The sequence below is a fragment of the Symphalangus syndactylus genome, chromosome 13 (genome assembly GCF_028878055.3).
Source record: "Symphalangus syndactylus isolate Jambi chromosome 13, NHGRI_mSymSyn1-v2.1_pri, whole genome shotgun sequence".
NCBI lineage: Eukaryota > Metazoa > Chordata > Mammalia > Primates > Hylobatidae > Symphalangus > Symphalangus syndactylus.
The window spans coordinates 22930505-22949967 of NC_072435.2; the positions used below are offsets into that span (position 1 = coordinate 22930505).

The following is a 19463-nucleotide window of genomic DNA, read 5'->3' on the forward strand; positions in this document are numbered from 1 at the left end:
GTCCTCTAGTGGGCAAAAATCATGCCTGCTGAGAGCCACCAACACACAAGTACACACATCAGACATACACATATATGTATATGAATGTGGATAGATACGTGCCTATCCACACATCTATCTATATCATGTATCTATATGTCATCTGTCATTTATCATCTATTGACTATCCATCTGTACCCTATCCTCTGTCCTCTGTCTACCATCTTTCTGTCTATCTGTATTAGGGGGTAATAAGTACTATGAGGAATCACCAGCTTGGGACCTGGAGAGGGATTGGACACATGACATACAAAATAGGGGAGGGCTCATCAAAAAGGTGACATTTGCACAGGGATTTAAAGGTGGGGAGGAGGTAGCTATGCTGATAATTGGGACAGGAGCACTTCAAGCAGGGAGAATAATGAGAGGCCACAGAGGAAAGAGCCAGGCTGGGCAGAAGAATTGCAGGGAGCCCAGAGTGTTGGAGCAGAGTAGGGAAGGTGGAGGAACTGGGAAGTCATTGCTGCTTCCACCTCCTTTGTTTTCCCTCCCCCTCTCTTCTGCCCTCCCTCTTCCACCCTCCCCCTCCTCCTCCCTCCCTCCCCCTCCTCCTCCCTCCCTTTCCCTCCCCCTCCCTCCCCCTCCTCCTCCCTCCCCCCTCCTCCTCCCTCCCCCCGCTCCCCGCTCCTCTTCCTCCTCCCTCCTCTTCCTCCTCCCTCCCCTCCTCTTCCTCCTCCCTCCTCTTCCTCCTCCCTCCCCACTCCTCTTCCTCCTCCCTCTCCCTCCTCTTCTCCCTCCCCCTCCGCTCCTCTTCCTCCTCCCTCCCCCGTCTTCCTCCTCCCTCCCCCTCTTCCTCCTCCCTCCCCCTCCTCTTCCTCCTCCCTCCCCGCTCCTCTTCCTCCTCCCTCCCCGCTCCTCTTCCTCCTCCCTCCCCCCTCCTCTTCCTCCTCCCTCCCCCCCTTCCTCCTCCTCCTCCCTCCTCTTCCTCCTCCCTGCCCCCTCCCCTTCCTCCTCCCTCCCCCCTCCCCTTCCTCCTCCCTCCCCCCTCCCCTTCCTCCTCCCTCCCCCCTCCCCTTCCTCCTCCCTCCCCCCTCCCTCCACACTCCTCCTCCCTCCCCCTCCTCCTCCCTCCCCACTCCTCCTCCCTCCCCACTCCTCCTCCCTCCCCCTCCTTTTGCCTTATTCCCCTCCCTTTCCCTCCTCCCTTTTCCCCATTCCCCTCCCTTTTCCCCCCTCCTTTTTCCCCATTCCCCCCCTTTTCCCCCCTCCTTTTTCCCATTCCCCCCTCCTTTTTCCTCATTCCCCTCCCTTCCCCCTTCCCCTCCCATTCTCCTTCCTCCCCCTTCTTTCCCCCTCACCCTCCCCTCCCCCCTCCCTCTTCTTTCCCCTCCCCCCTCCTCCCCCTTCTTCCCCTCTCCCCCTTCCCCCTCCTCTCCCCCTTCTTCCCCCTCCTCTCCCCCTTCTTCCCCCTCCTCCCCTTCTCCCCCCTCCTCCTTCCCTTCTTCCCCCTCCTCCTTCCCTTCTTCCCCCCTCTTCTCCCCCTTCTCCCCCTCCTGTCCCCCTTCTCCCTCCTCCTCTCCCCCTTCTCCCTCCTCCTCTCCCCCTTCTCCCTCCTCCTCTCCCCTTCTCCCTCCTCCTCTCCCCTTCTCCCTCCTCCTCCCCTTCTTCCCCGTCCCCTCCTCCTCCTCCCCTCCTCCCCTTCTCTCCCTCCCCTCCTCCCCTCCTCCCCTTCTCCCCCTCCCCTCCTCCCCTCCTCCCCTTCTCCCCTTCTCCCCCTCCCCCCTCCCCTCCTCCCCTTCTCCCCTTCCCCCTCCCCCCCTCCCCCCTCCCCCTCCTCCCCTTCCCCCCCTCCCCCTCCCCTCCTCCCCTTCCCCTCCTCCCCCTCCCCCTCCTCCCTTCCCCTCCTCCCCCTCCCCTCCTCCCCTTCCCCCCTCCTTCTCCCCCTCCCCTCCTCCCCTTCTCCCCTCCCTCCTCCCCTTCTCCCCCCCTCCTTCTCCCCCTCCCCTCCTCCCCTTCTCCCCCTCTCCTTCTCCCCCTCCCCTCCTCCCCTCCCCTCCTCCTCTTTCCTCCTCTTCCTTTTTTTTTTTTTTTTCTCCCTCCCTCCCCTGTCCTCTCCTCCTCCCTCATTCTTCTCTCCTCCTTCCCCTCCCCACCCTCCTCATCATCTCAGAAGTACTTGGGTATTTCTTGCATCATATGAATAAATGAAAATAAGGTGGGCCGTTATGATTGACCTCATAAGTATACATATTTGTGTGTGTGTATCTTCCCCCCTCCCAGGTTGATGGGTTGTTTCCTTACTTCCGATTCCTGTAAGGACATCGCTGCTGTTCTTATTTGCAATGAAAAACTGAAGACCCTGAAACTTGGGCATAATGAAATAGGAGACACTGGTGTCAGACAGTTATGTGCAGCTTTGAAGCACCCTAACTGTAAATTAGAGTGTCTCGGGTGAGTATCTGCTGATCATCATCGCAGGAAAATTTATCTCTTTCAAGAATAGGAAGAGCTGGAGCGTCAGTAGCATGGAAGGGAGGCAGGTTTAAAAGCAGTCCGTCTGGGACGATCTGATAGGTAAAATGCCCCAGGGTTTGCTCCGTCTTGGTGCTCTTGCTGTTTGAAACTGGAGAGTTATTTGCCTTGGGAGCCATCCTGTGCATCATAGGATCTTTAGCTGCGCCCCTGGACACTATCAAGTTGGCAGCAGCACCCTCAGTTGGGATAAATGTCACTAGACATATGTCCCCCAGCAGCACAGTCGTCCTGGCTGAGAAATGCGGGTCTAGACAGCAGAGAGTCCTGCCGGGAGGTGTGTATGTAATTGGCAAGTAACAATGGCCTGCCTTCCAGCCTCCCCAAAGCCAGAGTGGATTCTCTGGTGTGTTTCCCTTCTGCAGGCTGCAAACGTGTCCGATCACCCGTGCCTGCTGTGGCGACCTCGCCACGGCACTCATCGCCTGCAAAACACTGAGGAGCCTGAACCTCGACTGGATTACCTTGGACGCTGATGCAGTGGTGGTGCTGTGTGAGGCATTGAGCCACCCAGACTGTGCCCTGCAGATGCTGGGGTGAGTGACTTCAGAACGAGCTTAGTTCATTGGCCATTTGCTCAACCGCGACATGACGGACGCCAGGCTGGAGGGTTGTTTGTGGTGGGGGCCTGTCCTGGGCCCCTGTTGACATTGTAAGATATAAAAACCATTGACATTGTAAGATGTCAAGCAACATTCTCGGCCTTTCTCATGAGTTGCCAGTAGCACTTCCCTCAGTTGTGACAATCAAAAAGAGCTCCAGAAATTGCCAAAAGTCCCCCGGAGACACAGTTGCACCAGGTGAGAACCACTGCTCTATTAAAACATCTTCTACTTACGCTGCCCATAAATATGCAACCCCAGCTCAGACTTGGGAAGGGCTTCTGGGATGGGCTGAGCAGGGTCTTGATTCAGAAATACATTCGCTAAACAGCAGCAATTAACGTTCTGAAAATCAGGTTTGCCTTTAGAGTTGTACCTATTTGAAATCTGTAGGATGAATTTTTTAAGTTAATTTTTCCTTCGGATTTAAATTTTTTAATTTTTAGAAGTTTTATTTTTTAAAAAACAAATGGGCGGGGTATAAATGGAAGAGGCTGAATATTGATAATTGTTCAAGTTGGTGATGAGTACATGAATTCATTGTACTAGTGTCTGAGAAAGTTCACAATATGTTGTTTAAGTTTGTTTGTTTTTGAGGCAGTCTTGCTGTCACCCAGGCTGGAGTGCAGTGGCACAATCTCAGCTCACTTCAACCCCTGCCTCCCAGGCTCAAGCAATTCTCGTGCCTCAGCCTCCCAAGTAGCAGGGATTACAGGTGCTCACCACCATGTTCAGCTAATTTTTGTATTTTTAGTACAGACGGGGTTTCACCATGTTGGCCAGGCCGGTCTCGAACTCCTGACCTCAGGTGATCCACCTGCCTCAGCCTCTCAAAGAGCTGGGATTACGGGTGTGAGCTACCACGCCTGGCAGAGACTGGTAACTTATAAAGGAAAGAGGTTTAATTGGCTCATGCGTCTGCAGGCTGTACAGGAAGCACAGCAGCTTCTGCTTCTGAGGTAGCCTCAGGAAACTTTGAATCATGGCAGAATGTGAAGCAGAAATAGGCACGTCTTTGGTGGTGGGAGCAGAAGGAAGCAGGGGGGATGCCACACACTTTTAAACAAGCAGATCTCGTGAGAACTCTATCGTGAGAACAGCACCAAAGGGATGGTGCTCAACCATTCACGAAGGATCCACCCCCATGATCCAGTCACCTCCCACCAGGCCCCACCTCCAACACTGGGGATTACAATTAAATATGAGATTTGGGTGGGGACACAGATCCAAACCATATCACGAATGTCTAGGGAAGACCCCAAGTGAAGGGGGCACAGCAAAACGTAAAGGCCCTGAGATGGGGCCAGGCCTTGTACTCTGCAGGGCTGGAAGGGAGTCCCAGGGAGCTGTATAGCAGAGAAAGGGAAAAATGAATTCAGAGAGGAGACAGAGACCCAGTCCCCATAGGGACAGGCCAGGTACTTAAGACCTGCATTACAAAATAATAATTATCATGTCTCCCTCCCCGTCAACCACCATCCCCACACCCAAAACATGTCATCTCCACAGGAGCAAACATTCAGAGCAGTTATTTCTGGATAACTTTCTCATAGTGTCACTGTAGCTGAAAGGGAACTTAGCCATCTTCCCTACCTCTGAAGATGTAAGATAATAAACTCCTACTTCTCCTGTGTCTAAATGTCTATGAATTTTTGTGACCTGCTAATCCTCCTCAACTTTTTATAATTGGAGATAAAAAGGCACATAACTGAACACCAGGCAAGGAAGGATGGACACGGGACAGGGGAGAATTGCAAATGTTAGTTATATTCTTTCAGGAAAGCGTATGTTCCAGTCTTACCGATTACTTGTGAACTTATTTTTTATATTTTCCTGATGCTGAGAACACTTAGAAGTTATAAAGAGAGATTCAATGTATAAAGCAGGAATGACAGCTGTCGAGGGAGTAGAAGCCAGGAGGAAGTGGTGTCCAATAAGCTAAGGGAACAAATAAACAAGGAAGTGTAATTAACTGTATTCAATGCTGAGTAAGTAGGATAGAATGTATTTAATAAATTGATGTTATTGGTGACTACAAAAACCAGCTTTGTTGAGGTGGGTTCAGGGGACAATGACATGAAAGGAACTGAAAATAGCAAAAATAGACAAGAACGTTTGAAATATTTATGGGTGTAGCATCTGCTTTATTTCTTAGAAAATGGGTGGGTTGTAAATGGAAGAGGCTGAATATTGGTAATTGTAGAAGTTGATGATGGGTATATGAATTCATTATATTAGTGTCTCTGAGAAAAGCTCTTTTTTTTTTAAAGCACATTATAAGAAGCAATAAATGTGCCAGGGCATATGAACATCAGATGAATGGAGGTTAGCCTGTGTTTTTCTTTTTAACTTAATCTTTTTTGAATTAAATCTTAATTGATACATGCTGTATATGAAATTTCACTTTATGGTATACATCAGACGCTTCCTATCCTATAGGAAAGATTCATGCTTGTTTTTCAAATTCAGTACAATTCTCCCAGTGATTTCTAGGAAAGAATAAAGAGGAGAGGTAGTCCTCAGAATGTAGAGAGACAATACTGTGTAAAAATGAAAAATACAAAAACTTTATTTCTATTTTCCCAGGCTGCACAAATCTGTCTTTGATGAAGAAGCTCAGAAGATACTGATGTCTGTGGAGGAAAAAATTCCCCACCTGACCATTTCACATGGACCTTGGATTGACGAGGAATACAAGATTAGGGGTGTACTCCTCTGATGGAGAACACCCTGAAGTAGTCTTCTCACAAAGGCTTTCCTTGGCCACAATGGGCCCTTCTCCTGGCACCTCTGTCCTGTAACCACACATCATGGCAGCGATTTCAGAGGTACTCCCTAGGTGTTCTAGCAATATGATTATAGAGTGTGATTCAGTGTACCTGCTGATTATCTTTGCCTCAGTCCTATATCCCCTTGTCTTTAGAAATCCCATCCTGCCTTGTGATATTTAGAAGCAAAAGTACGTTAAACAAGTGCTAAACGCTCTGGAAAGCATGGCTTTATTTTCTTAATGGTTGTCTTGGTGTGTAGGAGCATGCATTTGCAGGCACCACAATCCGGGTACTTCTGACATAGAAGTGATGCTAGAATGTGTCTACAGATTGTATTGCTAGCATCCAAACTTTCTAGTTTGTCCAGATTTAGATTTGATCAATTTCCTTGTCCAATAAAAGAGCATTTCCAAATCTCTACTGATCCTTTTATATATGACACTCCAATAGACTTTTCTAAAAATTCAGTATTATTCAAATGTACCTACACTGTTTATACTTCAAATAGAGGAGGAGGAGGAAGAGGAGGAGGGGGGGAGGAGGAGGAGGGGAGGAGGAGGGGAGGAGGAGGGGAGGAGGGGGAGGAGGAGGAGAGGAGGAGGAGGAGGGGAGGAGGAGGAGGAGGGGAGGAGGGAGGGGAGGAGGAGGGGAGGAGGAGGGGAGGAGGAGGGGAGGAGGGGAGGAGGAGGGGAGGAGGGGAGGAGGAGGGGAGGAGGAGGAGGAGGGGAGGAGGAGGAGGGGAGGAGGAGGAGGGGAGGAGGAGGAGGGGAGGAGGAGGGGAGGAGGAGGGGAGGAGGAGGGGGGGAGGAGGAGGGGGGGAGGAGGAGGGGGGAGGAGGAGGGGAGGAGGAGGAGGGGAGGAGGAGGAGGGGAGGAGGGGAGGAGGAGGGGAGGAGGGGAGGAGGAGGAGGAGGGGAGGAGAGGGAGGGGAGGGGGAGGAGGGGGAGGAGGGGAGGAGGGGGAGGAGGGGAGGAGGGGGAGGAGGAGGAGGGGAGGAGGGGAGGAGGAGAGGAGGAGGAGGAGGGGAGGAGGAGAGGAGGAGGAGGAGAGGAGGAGGAGGAGGAGAGGAGGAGGAGGAGGAGAGGAGGAGGAGGAGAGGAGGAGGAGGAGGAGGAGGAGGAGGAGGAGAGGAGGAGGAGGAGGAGGAGGAGAGGAGGAGGAGGAGAGGAGGAGGAGGAGAGGAGGAGGAGGAGAGGAGGAGGAGGAGAGGAGGAGGAGGAGGGGAGGAGGAGGAGGGGAGGAGGAGGAGGGGAGGAGGAGGAGGAGGGGAGGAGGAGGAGGAGGAGGAGGAGGAGGAGAGGAGGAGGAGGAGGAGGAGGAGGAGGAGGAGGAGGAGGAGGAGGAGGGGAGGAGGAGGAGGAGGAGGAGAGGAGGAGGAGGAGGAGGAGGAGGAGGAGAGGAGGAGGAGGAGGAGAGGAGGAGGAGGAGGAGGAGGAGAGGAGGAGGAGGAGGAGGAGGAGAGGAGGAGGAGGAGGAGGAGAGGAGGAGGAGGAGGAGGAGAGGAGGAGGAGGAGGAGGAGAGGAGGAGGAGAGGAGGAGAGGAGGAGGAGAGGAGGAGGAGAGGAGGAGGAGGAGAGGAGGAGGAGGAGGAGGAGGAGAGGAGGAGGAGGAGGAGGAGGAGAGGAGGAGGAGAGGAGGAGGATGAGGAGGATGAGGAGGAGGAGAGGAGGAGGAGAGGAGGAGGATGAGGAGGAGAGGAGGAGGAGAGGAGGAGGAGGAGAGGAGGAGGAGAGGAGGAGAGGAGGAGAGGAGGAGGAGGAGGAGAGGAGGAGGAGAGGAGGAGGAGAGGAGGAGGAGAGGAGGAGGAGAGGAGGAGGAGGAGAGGAGGAGGAGAGGAGGAGGAGGAGGAGAGGAGGAGGAGGAGGAGAGGAGGAGGAGGAGGAGAGGAGGAGGAGGAGAGGAGGAGGAGGAGGAGAGGAGAGGAGAGGAGGAGGAGGAGGAGAGGAGAGGAGAGGAGGAGGAGGAGGAGAGGAGAGGAGGAGGAGGAGGAGGAGGGGAGGAGAGGAGGAGGAGGAGGAGGGGAGGAGAGGAGGAGGAGGGGAGGAGAGGAGGAGGAGGAGGAGAGGAGGAGGAGGAGAGGAGAGGAGGAGGAGGAGGAGGGGAGGAGAGGAGGAGGAGGAGGAGGGGAGGAGAGGAGGAGGAGGGGAGGAGAGGAGGAGGAGGAGGAGGGGAGGAGAGGGAGGAGGAGGAGGGGAGGAGAGGAGAGGAGGAGGAGGAGGGGAGGAGAGGAGGAGGAGGAGGAGAGGAGGAGGAGGAGGAGGGGAGGAGAGGAGGAGGAGGAGGAGGGGAGGAGAGGAGGAGGAGGAGGAGGGGAGGAGAGGAGGAGGAGGAGGAGGGAGGAGAGGAGGAGGAGGAGGAGGGGAGGAGAGGAGGAGGAGGGAGGAGGGGAGGAGAGGAGGAGGAGGAGGAGGGGAGGAGAGGAGGAGGAGGAGGAGGGGAGGAGAGGAGGAGGAGGGGAGGAGAGGAGGAGGAGGAGGAGGAGGAGAGGAGGAGGAGAGGAGGAGGAGGAGGGGAGGAGAGGAGGAGGAGGAGGGGAGGAGAGGAGGAGGAGGGGAGGAGAGGAGGAGGAGGGGAGGAGAGGAGGAGGAGGGGAGGAGAGGAGGAGGAGGAGGAGGAGGAGAGGAGGAGGAGAGGGAGGAGGAGGAGGGGAGGAGAGGAGGAGGAGGGGAGGAGAGGAGGAGGAGGGGAGGAGAGGAGGAGGAGGGGAGGAGAGGAGGAGGAGGGGAGGAGAGGAGGAGGAGGAGGAGGGGAGGAGAGGAGGAGGAGGAGGAGGGGAGGGGAGGAGAGGAGGAGGAGGAGGGGAGGGGAGGAGAGGAGGAGGAGGAGGGGAGGAGAGGAGGAGGAGGAGGGGAGGAGGGGAGGAGAGGAGGAGGAGGGGAGGAGGAGGAGGGGAGGAGGAGGGAGGAGGAGGAGGGGAGGAGAGGAGGAGGAGGAGGGGAGGAGAGGAGGAGGAGGAGAGGAGGAGGAGGGAGGAGGAGGAGGAGGAGGAAGGGGAGGAGAGGAGGGAGGAGGGGAGGAGAGGAGGAGGGGAGGAGAGGAGGAGGGGAGGAGAGGAGGAGGAGGGGAGGAGAGGAGGAGGAGGGGAGGAGAGGAGGAGGAGGGGAGGAGAGGGGGAGGAGGGGAGGAGAGGGGGAGGAGGGGAGGAGAGGGGGAGGAGGGGAGGAGAGGGGGAGGAGGGGGAGGAGAGGGGGAGGAGGGGGGGAGAGGGGAGGAGGGGAGGAGAGGGGGAGGAGGGGAGGAGGGGGGGAGGAGAGGAGGAGGGGGGGAGGAGAGGAGGAGGAGGGGAGGAGAGGAGGAGGAGGGGAGGAGAGGAGGAGGGGAGGAGAGGAGGAGGAGGGGAGGAGAGGAGGAGGAGGGGAGGAGAGGAGGAGGAGGGGAGGAGAGGAGGAGGAGGGGAGGAGAGGAGGAGGAGGGGGAGGAAGGGGGAGGAGGGGAGGAGAGGGGGAGGAGGGGAGGAGAGGGGGAGGAGGGGAGGAGAGGGGGAGGAGGGGAGGAGGAGGGGAGGAGAGGAGGAGGAGGGGAGGAGAGGAGGAGGAGGGGAGGAGAGGAGGAGGAGGGGAGGAGAGGGGGAGGAGGGGAGGAGAGGGGGAGGAGGGGAGGAGAGGGGGAGGAGGGGAGGAGAGGGGGAGGAGGGGGAGGAGAGGGGGAGGAGGGGAGGAGAGGGGGAGGAGGGAGGAGGAGGGGAGGAGGGGAGGAGGAGGGGAGGAGAGGGAGAGGAGGAGGAGGGGAGAGGAGGGGAGGAGAGGAGGAGGAGGGGAGGAGAGGAGGAGGAGGGGAGGAGAGGAGGAGGAGGGGAGGAGAGGAGGAGGAGGGGAGGAGAGGAGGAGGAGGGGAGGAGGAGGGGAGGAGGGGAGGAGGAGGGGAGGAGACGGGGAGGAGGGGAGGAGAGGGGGAGGAGAGGAGGAGGAGGGGAGGAGAGGAGGAGGAGGGGAGGAGAGGAGGAGGAGGGGAGGAGGAGGGGAGGAGGGGAGGAGGAGGGGAGGAGAGGAGGGGGAGGAGGAGAGGAGGGGGAGGAGGGGGAGGGGAGGAGGAGGAGGAGGGGAGGAGGAGGAGGAGGGGAGGAGAGGGGGAGGAGGGGAGGAGAGGGGGAGGAGGGGAGGAGGAGGGGAGGAGAGGAGGAGGAGGGGAGGAGAGGGGGAGGAGGGGAGGAGAGGAGGAGGAGGGGAGGAGAGGAGGGGAGGGGAGGAGGGGAGGAGAGGAGGAGGAGGGGGAGGAGAGGAGGAGGAGGGGAGGAGAGGAGGAGGAGGGGAGGAGAGGAGGAGGAGAGGAGGAGGAGGGGAGGAGGAGGGGAGGAGGAGGGGAGGAGAGGAGGAGGAGGAGAGGAGGGGGAGGAGGGGAGGAGGGGGAGGAGGGGAGGAGGGGGGAGGGGAGGAGGAGGAGGAGGGGAGGAGGAGGAGGAGGGGAGGAGAGGAGGAGGGGAGGAGGAAGAGGAGGGGAGGAGGAAGAGGAGGGGAGGAGAGGAGGAGGAGGAGGGAGGAGAGGAGGAGGGAGGAGAGGAGGAGAGAGGAGAGGAGGAGGAGGGGAGGAGGAGGAGGAGAGGAGGAGGAGGAGGAGAGGAGGAGGAGGGGAGGAGAGGAGGAGGAGGGAGGAGGGGAGGAGGAGGGAGGAGGGGAGGAGGAGGGAGGAGGGGAGGAGGAGGGAGGAGGGGGGAGGAGGGGAGGAGGGGGGAGGAGGGGAGGAGAGGAGGAGGAGGGGAGGAGAGGAGGAGGAGGGAGGAGAGGAGGAGGAGGGAGGAGAGGAGGAGGAGGGAGGAGAGGAGGAGGAGGGAGGAGAGGAGGAGGAGGGGAGGAGAGGAGGGGGAGGAGAGGAGGAGGAGGAGGAGGAGGAGGGGAGGAGAGGAGGAGGAGGAGGGGAGGAGGAGGGAGGAGAGGAGGAGGAGGGGAGGGGAGGGAGGGGAGGAGAGGAGGGGGAGGAGAGGAGGAGGAGGAGGAGGAGGAGGAGGAGGGGAGGAGAGGAGGAGGAGGAAGGGGGGAGAGGAGGAGGAGGAGGGGAGGAGAGGAGGAGGAGGGAGGAGGGAGGAGAGGAGGGGGAGGAGAGGAGGAGGAGGAGGGGAGGAGAGGAGGAGGAGGAGGGGAGGAGAGGAGGAGGAGGAGGAGGGGAGGAGAGGAGGAGGAGGAGGAGGGGAGGAGAGGAGGAGGAGGAGGGGAGGAGAGGAGGAGGAGGAGGAGGAGAGGAGGAGGAGGAGGGGAGGAGAGGAGGAGGAGGAGGGGAGGAGAGGAGGAGGAGGAGGGGAGGAGGAGGAGGGAGGGGAGGAGAGGAGGAGGAGGGGGAGGAGGAGGGGAGGAGGGGAGGAGGGGAGGGGAGGAGGAGGGGAGGGGAGGGGAGGAGGAGGGGAGGGGAGGGGGAGGGGAGGGGGAGGGGAGGGGAGGGGGAGGGGAGGAGTGGAGGGGGAGGGGAGGACGGGGAGGGGGAGGGGGAGGAGGAGGGGGAGGAGGAGGGGGAGGAGGGGGGGAGGCAGGGAGGAGTGGAGGAGGGCAGGAGCAGGAGCAGGGGAGGAGCAGGAGCGGGGGAGGAGGAGGGGATGAGGGGGAGGGGACGGAAGAGGAGGGGGAGAGAGGGGGAGGAGGAGGGGGAGGAGATGATCAAAGTTCTCCAACCCTCGTGCTGCAGGTTTGGTTTCCGCCGAGGCCTCTCTCCTTGGCTCCCAGATGGCTCTCTTCTCCCTGCGTCCTCACATGAAGGTGCGACCCCACTGTGTAACAGGCAGATTGGATTAGGACCCACCCTAATGTCCTCATTTTAACCTTACTTACCTTTGTAAAGGCCCTGTCTCCAAATACATCCCCATTCTGGGGTGCCAGGTCGGCGCAGGGTGGGTGGGTAGGGTTTCAACATACAGCTTTCAGGAGGGCGCAGTTCAGCTAGTGACAGTGACTGCAGGTGTCTAAACGGAGAGGATGGGCCACTCCACGGGGGGTCGGAGGAGCAAGGGGCGCTGGAGGAAGAGCGTGGAGAGCACGTGCCGTCTAGTGTGCGCGCTGGGCTGGGAGGTGGGGGCCAGGAGGAGACCGGGACCACGAGTAAGAGCCCCCGAGAAGTACGTGAGAGCTACTGTCTCCACGTGGGCGAGAAGGCTGGAGTCGGAGGAACTGTGTTTCCGAGGAACTGAATTCCTCCGTCGATAGTCTGCGCGCTGGCCCAGGAGGAGCACAAACGCGCACGGGATCCCAGCGTCTTCCCACAACCCCGCCTGCGGCTCCGTCCGCTCTCCGGCGCCCTCTGCTGGGCCAGCACCCGAAACGCAGGGGAGCGTTTTCCAGCTTCCTCCAATCCCACCCATCCCACGCGGTAGCCGCTCACTTACAGGTGCTTAAACTTAAATCCATCATAAACTTAAATCCATCAAAAACTGTCAAGATTTAAAAAATCTCATGCTGGCCACATTTCAACTGTTCTACGTGGCATGTGGCTAGTGGCATCCCTTTTGTACAGCACAGACATTTCCAGCATCTCACAAAGTTCCATCAGACACTCTGCCAGTGACCACTCAATCTCTGCGAAAAAGTGAGGATCCCGGCTGCACGCGGTGGCTCACGCCTGTAATCCCAGTACTTTGGGAGGCCGAGGCAGGTGGCTCACCTGAGGTCAGGAGTTCGAGATCAGCCTGGCCAACGTGGTGAAACCGTCTCTACTAAAAGTACAAAAATTAGCTGGGCGTGCTGGTGGGCGCCTGTAATCCCAGCTACTTGAGAGGCTGAAGCAGGAGAATCGCTTACCCAGGAGGCAGGGGTTGCGGTGAGCCAAAATCACGCCATTGCACTCTAGCCTGGGTGATGACAGTGAAACTCCGTCTCAAATTAAAAAAAAGTGAGAATCCACGACTGTCCCAACCGCACACAACACACACACACAACACACACACACACAGCAGCAATCTCCTTTGTTGAGGGCACTTCCCACTTAGGCCCCTCAGGACAGTGTTGTCCAGGACAAAATACACACGTGGCCACACACACGCCCTCCCCTCCGTTTATGGCTGGCCCCAAGCTACCCAGCCAGAGAGGACGGAGGGCCAAAGGAAATAATCTGCTATGAAAATAGTGAAAGAGGCCGGGCGTGGTGGCTCACACCTGTAATCCCAGCACTTTGGGAGGCCGAGACGGGCAGATCACGAGGTCAGATTGAGACCATCCTGGCTAACACGGTGAAACCCCATCTCTACTAACAATACAAAAAATTAGCCGGACGTGGTGATGGGCGCCTGTAGTCCCAGCTACTCGGGGCGCTGAGGCAGGAGAATGGCGTGAACCTGGGAGGCGGAGCTTGCAGTGAGCCGAGAACGCGCCACTGCACTCCAGCCTGGGCAACACAGCGAGACTCCATCTCAAAAAAAACAAACAACAACAACAGTGAAAGAAAGGAGTAAATACGGCTTAGATGAATGAATAAATGCATTCACTCATTCTACTTGAAATCAGTACCCAATTGATGTAAGAAACAGAAAGAAATCATTTAAGGTAGATAGGGTGAAGAGTCCCCAGCAAAAAGCTTTCTAACAAAAAGCAGCTTAGAAATTGCTGCCTTTCTAACCACACCACGCAATTCAAAGAAATCACTTCTCCTAACAAAGAGCAGCCTGATCTTTCAGGCTGTAAAACACAGATAAGCAACTCGGGGACAGACTTGGGAGGTTCCTGGGTAATCACCAAGCCACATACATACGATGGGCCCCAGTGAAAACAGTGGGCCTAAAGCACATTCCTTTCCCTGTCTTTAGGCACACTAAGATAGGGAAGCTGGAAGCCTGCGTGCGTGGGGGAGATGCCTGCAGCTGCAAGAAGGTGCCTGGGAATGGGCATAGAAACTCTCCCTCCCCTTTTAGCACACGCAGATAAGCAGCGCAGAGCTGCACAAACTAAGGGCCTGCCTGCAGGCTCAACGAATGGGGTGGGGGCCAGGCGCGGTGGCTCACGCCTGTAATCCCAGCACTTTGGGAGGCCGAGGCAGGCACATCACTTGAGGTCAGGAGTTGGAGATCAGCCTGACCAACATGGTGAAACCTTGTCTCTACTAAAAATACAAAATTAGCCAGGCGTGGCTGCATGCACCTGTAATCCTAACTACTCGGGAGGCTGAGGCACAAGAATTGCTTGAACCTGGGAGGCGGAGCTTGCAGTGAGCCAAGATCACACCACTGCACTCCAGCCTGGGCGACAGAGCAAGACTCCATCTCAAACAAACAAGAAAAAAAAGAATGGGGTGGGGGCTGCTAGACTCTGCTCGATGCAGATAGCACACCTGGTCCTAACTGGTTCTTCAGGCCCTAGGAAGAAAAGACACCCCTCCTCACTAGCCCATCTATAAAACCCCTGACATTTCTACTGCAATTTCACAACCCGTTCGGGACCCGTCTCTGTGACAGAGCTGTTCCTTCCTTTTGCCTATTAAACTCCTGCTCCGTATCTCACTCTGTGTGCATCCACATCCTTGATTTCCTCGGCTGTGAGACCAAAAATCTTAGTATTTACCAGACAAGACCGTTTTACACGAACAAGCCAGGCAGGGTCCCGAAAGCTCAGTATTTTAAGGGTCTAACAGGGAGAAGTTATCATTAATGTCAGCTCCTTCTGAGAACTGCTGGGGTCAGAATAGTCCAGGAAAGGGGAGAGGAGACACAAGATCCCTGTTCAAATAATGTATTTCTTATATACTAAGAGAAAAAATACAGGAAACAGTATCATCTTTTTTTTTGAGACGGGAGTCTCACCCTGTCACCCAGGCTGGAGTGCAGCGGTGCAATCTCAGCTCACTGCAACCTCCGCCTCCCAGGTTCAAGCGATTCTCCTGCCTCAGCCTCCTGAGTAGCTAGGACTACAGGTGCCCGCCACCACACTAGGCTGATTTTTGTATTTTTAGTAGAGACGAGGTTTCGCCATGTTGGCCAGGCTGGTCTCGAACTCCTGACCTCGTGATCCACCCGCCTCGGCCTCCCAAAGTGCTGGGATTACAGGCGTGAGCCACGGCACCCAGGCGAAAACAGTATCATTTCTAACCCTTTCCATGTGGCTGTCAGGACATGTTTCAAGCACTGAGTCCAGCATCTTGATAAGGTGGGAACCAGAGAGCCCTCAGGGTCCCCGCGCCAGCCCTCCCACTGCAAACCCACACCACCCTGGCCATCTGGAGCTTGCCCCAGCCCAGCTCCCCGTGACATCAGGACCTGGCCACTCCTGGACATGGTGCCCTAAGCTCACCTCCCCCGCGGATGGATGTAGTGATGCTTGATTTGGGTGGATGAGAACATTCCCCACAACGCAAGCCATTTTGCAACCTCGCCTCCTGAGCCTCTGAGCTACCTTTCATTCCCCGTTGAGCACGCAGGGTTAACTGCTGTAGGGGTTACCCCCATAAATGCATGAGTTATACCTTTTGACAGTAACACACAACTATTACTAGAGAGCATGTAATTACCATTTTAAAGTGCTCCAGGGGAGGGGCCATGAGGAGGCTGGTGAAACAGGAGTGGCTCAAATGTAAATGATGGCTGAACACGAGTGAGGCATTTGCAGGGGTGGTTATGATAACATTGTCTATAGTTTTGTGTGCTACAAGATGTCCCTCAGAAAGCTTGTATTTATGGGCCGGGTGCCGTGGCTCACACCTGTAATCCCAGCACTTTGGGAGGCCGAGGGGGGTGGATCATGAGGTCAGGAGTTCGACCAGCCTGGCCAGTATGGTGAAACCCTGTCTCTGCTAAAATTGAAAAGCTAGCTGGCTGTGTTCACACGCACCTGTAGTCCCAAGGCAGGAGAATCGCTTGAACCCAGGAGGCGGAGGTTGCAGTGAGCCGAGATCGCGCCACTGTACTCCAGCCTGGGGGACAAGAGCAAGACTCCATCTCAAAAAATAATAATAATAATAATAATAATAATAAGGAAAGAAAGTTTGTATTTATGGAGCAGTCGTTAAATAGTGCTTTATGGGCTGAGCGCGGTGGCTCACGCCTGTAATCCCAGCACTTTGGGAGGCCGAGGTGGGCGGATCAAGATGTCAGGAAATCGTGACCATCCTGGCTAACATGGTGAAACCCCATCTCTACTAAAAAAATACAAAAAAATTAGCCGGGCGTGGTGGCAGGCGCCTGTAGTCCCAGCTACTTGGGAGGCTGAGGCAGGAGAATGGCGTGAACCCAGGAGGCGGAGCTTGCAGTGAGCGGAGATCGAGCCACTGCACTCCAGCCTAGGCGACTGAGTGAGACTCTGTCTCAAAAAAAATATATATATAGTGCCTTAGGAAATTATAAATGTCCATACTAAAATAATGTGGATGAAACATAACATTAAATAATTATCCCTGAAAGTAAAACATAAGCATGAAGAAACATTCAATAGAAAAAAAACAGCAAAGGGAGCGATTTCTCGGCAGAAAGCATGATGGAACCCTGTGGAAGCGTGGGCTGTCCCAGGACGTGCAGGCAGGCCCTAGACCCCTGCCACATACAAGCAATCACTGGGGCTCAGCACACTTTTTGTTGAGGAGCCAGATAGTAAATATTTTAGGCTCAAGGGACACTCGGTCTCTGCCACACTTAATGTCACCATTGCCATTGTAGTGCAGAAGCAGCCGTGGCTGCACTCTAATAAAACATTTTTCTACCAAAGCGAGCAGCCAGTCCTTGGGCTGCAGTTTGAGAAGCTCCAGGGGCACCTGTGATGTGAGTAGGCCGGTTTCTCAGCACAGTGAAGGGCCTAGCAGGATGGTGCTTGAGGGATGAGCTGGACAACCCACAGTCATCACAGAGACAGACAAGTTCTCAAGAAATAAAGCATTTGTGGCCGGGCGCAATGGCTCACGCCACATCCGGGAAGCTGGCAGCATGCGTGGGGCAGATGCCTGCAGCTGCAAGAAGGTGCCTGGGAATGGGTACAGAAACTCTCCCTCCCCTTTTAGCACACGGAGAAAAGCAGCGCAGAGCAGCACAAACTAAGGGCCTGGGGGAGGCGGGAGGGAAAGCATTAGGAGATATACCTAATGTAAATGACGAGTTAATGGGTGCAGCACACCAACATGGCACATGTATACATATGTAACAAACCTGCACGTTGTGCATAGGTACCCTAGAACTTAAAGTATAATAAAAAATAAAATGGGGTGGGGGCCGCTGCAGTGGCTCATGCCTGTAATCCCAGCACTTTGGGAGGCCGAGGCGGGCAGATCACGAGGTCAAGAGATCGAGACCATTCTAACATGGTGAAACCCCATCTATACTAAAAATACAAAAAAAAAATTAGCTGGGCATGGTGGTAAGCACCTGTAATCCCAGCTACTCGGGAGGCTGAGGCAGGAGAATCGCTTGAACCCGGGAGGTGGAGGTTGCGGTGAGCCGAGATCGTGCCACTGCACTCCAGCCTGGCAACAGAGCAAGACTCCACCTCGAGGAAGAAAAAAAAAAAAAAAAAAAGGCATTTCTTCCTATTCAATGAGAATGCGAGGAAAAGGCAAAAGGCAGAGGCTAGAGGCTGGCTGGGAGAGGGTGTGCGTGTGTAAAACTGAGTTTCAGTATAAAAAAAGATCAAGGCAGGACTGAAAGCCCTGAGGCTGGCATCGCAGCTCCAGAGCAAGGGGCAAGTGCAGGGCAAGGAGCGAGGATAGGGCGAGGGCGGGAGTAGAGCGAGGGGTAAGGGTAGGGTGAGCACAGGTGGCAGGGGACTCTGGTGGGCCTGGACTCTGGTGGGTGGGGCGACCCAGGAGCTCAGCTGAAGCTCCTACGGACTCCAGGAAGGTTCCCTCAAGTGCCTTCCCCACCCAGCCCCTAGGCCCCGAACCGAGTCAAGACCCAGGAATGTCCCACGCCCCATCGCTTCACCTGTCCCAGGGAGAAGTTCTGTGGGTTTTTTCCACTTCAGCCCTCTCTGGGGAAAGACGCTGGGTCAGAAGCACATCTGCTCCTGAGAGTCGGCCGGGAGCACCACCATGACTCTTGCTTGGCCAAACCTGAGAATTCTGAACCTCCTCCTAGGCCCATCCATGCATGTCCTTGTAAAATCCTTTCAGCAAATGAACCCAGCCGCCATCCCCCCCAACCCCTGCCACCCTCACATCCGATCGGCTTCTTCAGCCTCCACCATCCCCAGGTGACCTCTGATCACCCTGGCCTGCCTTCAGCAACAATCCTGCTAGATGGGTTTAGCCGAAACCCCCCGGGACCCCTGAGGTTTGCTCTTAGTGATTTTCCATCCACTGATGGTACCTGTACCTGTCTTGATGGTCCTGAATAAAGTCTTCCTCACGGCCATTTAACAAGCTCGCCATCCCACCGTGGGGACAGACACACATCTGCTGTAGAAAGAGTGATACACACACAGTGGGGCCAACCCTCAATCGGGAACAACAGCAGGCTCCTAGCATTCTCCCAGTGTTCAACCATACATGTCACTAAACCCAGGTGCTTGGGTCTCATGGGGGACTCTTACACAGCAGCTCCGGCTGAGCACTTCGGTGGCTGGAATATTCTGGAAAGAGGAATAAAGTAGGAGACACGAGATCTCTGGGGCTACTTTGTCATTCGCACCGTAGGGAAAGGAAGATGCCGAAGATGCTGTAATTAAGCCCCAAATTTATGTGCAAGCCTCTGGGTTTTTCTTGTTTTTCAATCCTGTCTTTTCTGTTTTGCCAAATGAGGAAATGGTGGGGAGAATTAAAGCCTTACACCTTTAACCCTTCCGCTGGACTAAGCCCAGCTGTATCATTTTATCTTCCTCCTCAGCTTTTTTGAAGAGAAAGGGAGCGAACACTCTGCAGTGCAAAATCGTGAAACTTATCCTTAATTTGGTGAATGGAGGGTCTGACAAGTGAGGGGCCGAGGAGCTATGACCCTGTGGGGAGACCAAGATTGGCAAGAGGGGGGCTCGCCTCCCCTTTCCCTGCGATCCCACCCAGAGCTGCCACCTTCAGCTGGCTCTCCGTGCCCTGTGGGGGTCCCCCATCACAACCACCTAGAGCAGCAGGGTCTCAGACAGCCCAAGTGTAAGGGACGCTTGCTGCTGCCCAGGGACGGCACCCCCTCCCCCGGTAACAGCCCCCATTTCCTCCCGGGAAATGACTCTCCCACAACATACCCAGGCCGGGTGTGAGAAGAGGGCTTCCCCTCCCTGGCTAAGCAAGGGGGATGCTCCTCTGCAACTAAATCTGGAATCAGCTGATCCCAAAGTTCCTGTGTCCCTGGGACCCGCCCCTTCCTGCATGGTGTGGTCAGCAATTCCTCCATCAAGCCCCCCACAACCCTCAGACACCCTGGTCTGCAGGGGCAAGTGGAGGCCAGAGAACACCCCAACACAGGTCATGACCCAATTCACAGCAAGTAACAGAACCCCAGCCTCACATCCCCCCAATGGCACTCCTTTTGCTCTGCAATCCCCAGGTGACTCTGGTGGGTGGGGCGACCCAGGAGCTCAGCTGAAGCTCCTACGGACTCCAGGAAGGTTCCCTCAAGTGCCTTCCCCACCCAGCCCTGTTGTTCCCGATTGAGGGTTGGCCCCACTGTGTGTGTATCACTCTTTCTACAGCAAATGTGTGTCTGTCCCCACCAAGGAGGGGGCACACAGGGTGGCCATCAGGCCGCTCAGACACCACCGTCATGT

The 19463-nt window shown here is 56.1% G+C and overlaps 1 protein-coding gene and 1 long non-coding RNA gene across 3 annotated transcripts in view; one reads left to right on the forward strand and one right to left on the reverse strand.

Moving 5' to 3' along the window:
• The window catches only part of NLRP9 (NLR family pyrin domain containing 9), a 33604-nt gene extending 27306 nt beyond the window's left edge, over window positions 1-6298 (forward strand). The window contains exons 7-9 of the mRNA XM_055237677.1: window positions 2260-2430; window positions 2877-3047; window positions 5700-6298. Coding sequence (XP_055093652.1) covers window positions 2260-2430; window positions 2877-3047; window positions 5700-5832 — 475 coding nt within the window. The 3' untranslated portion in view covers window positions 5833-6298. The remainder of the gene's footprint in view (window positions 1-2259; window positions 2431-2876; window positions 3048-5699) is intronic.
• Window positions 4861-19304, reverse strand: LOC129460113 (uncharacterized). Of its 2 annotated transcripts, XR_010115199.1 has the most exons (4): window positions 18297-19304; window positions 17690-18162; window positions 11481-15696; window positions 4861-5602 (listed from the first exon to the last, which is right to left on the reverse strand). It is a non-coding gene; the product is annotated as an uncharacterized lncRNA (long non-coding RNA). The 2 variants fall into 2 exon arrangements; XR_010115198.1 differs by having other exon boundaries at window positions 17690-19304.
• Between the last annotated feature and the right edge of the window lie 159 nt (window positions 19305-19463).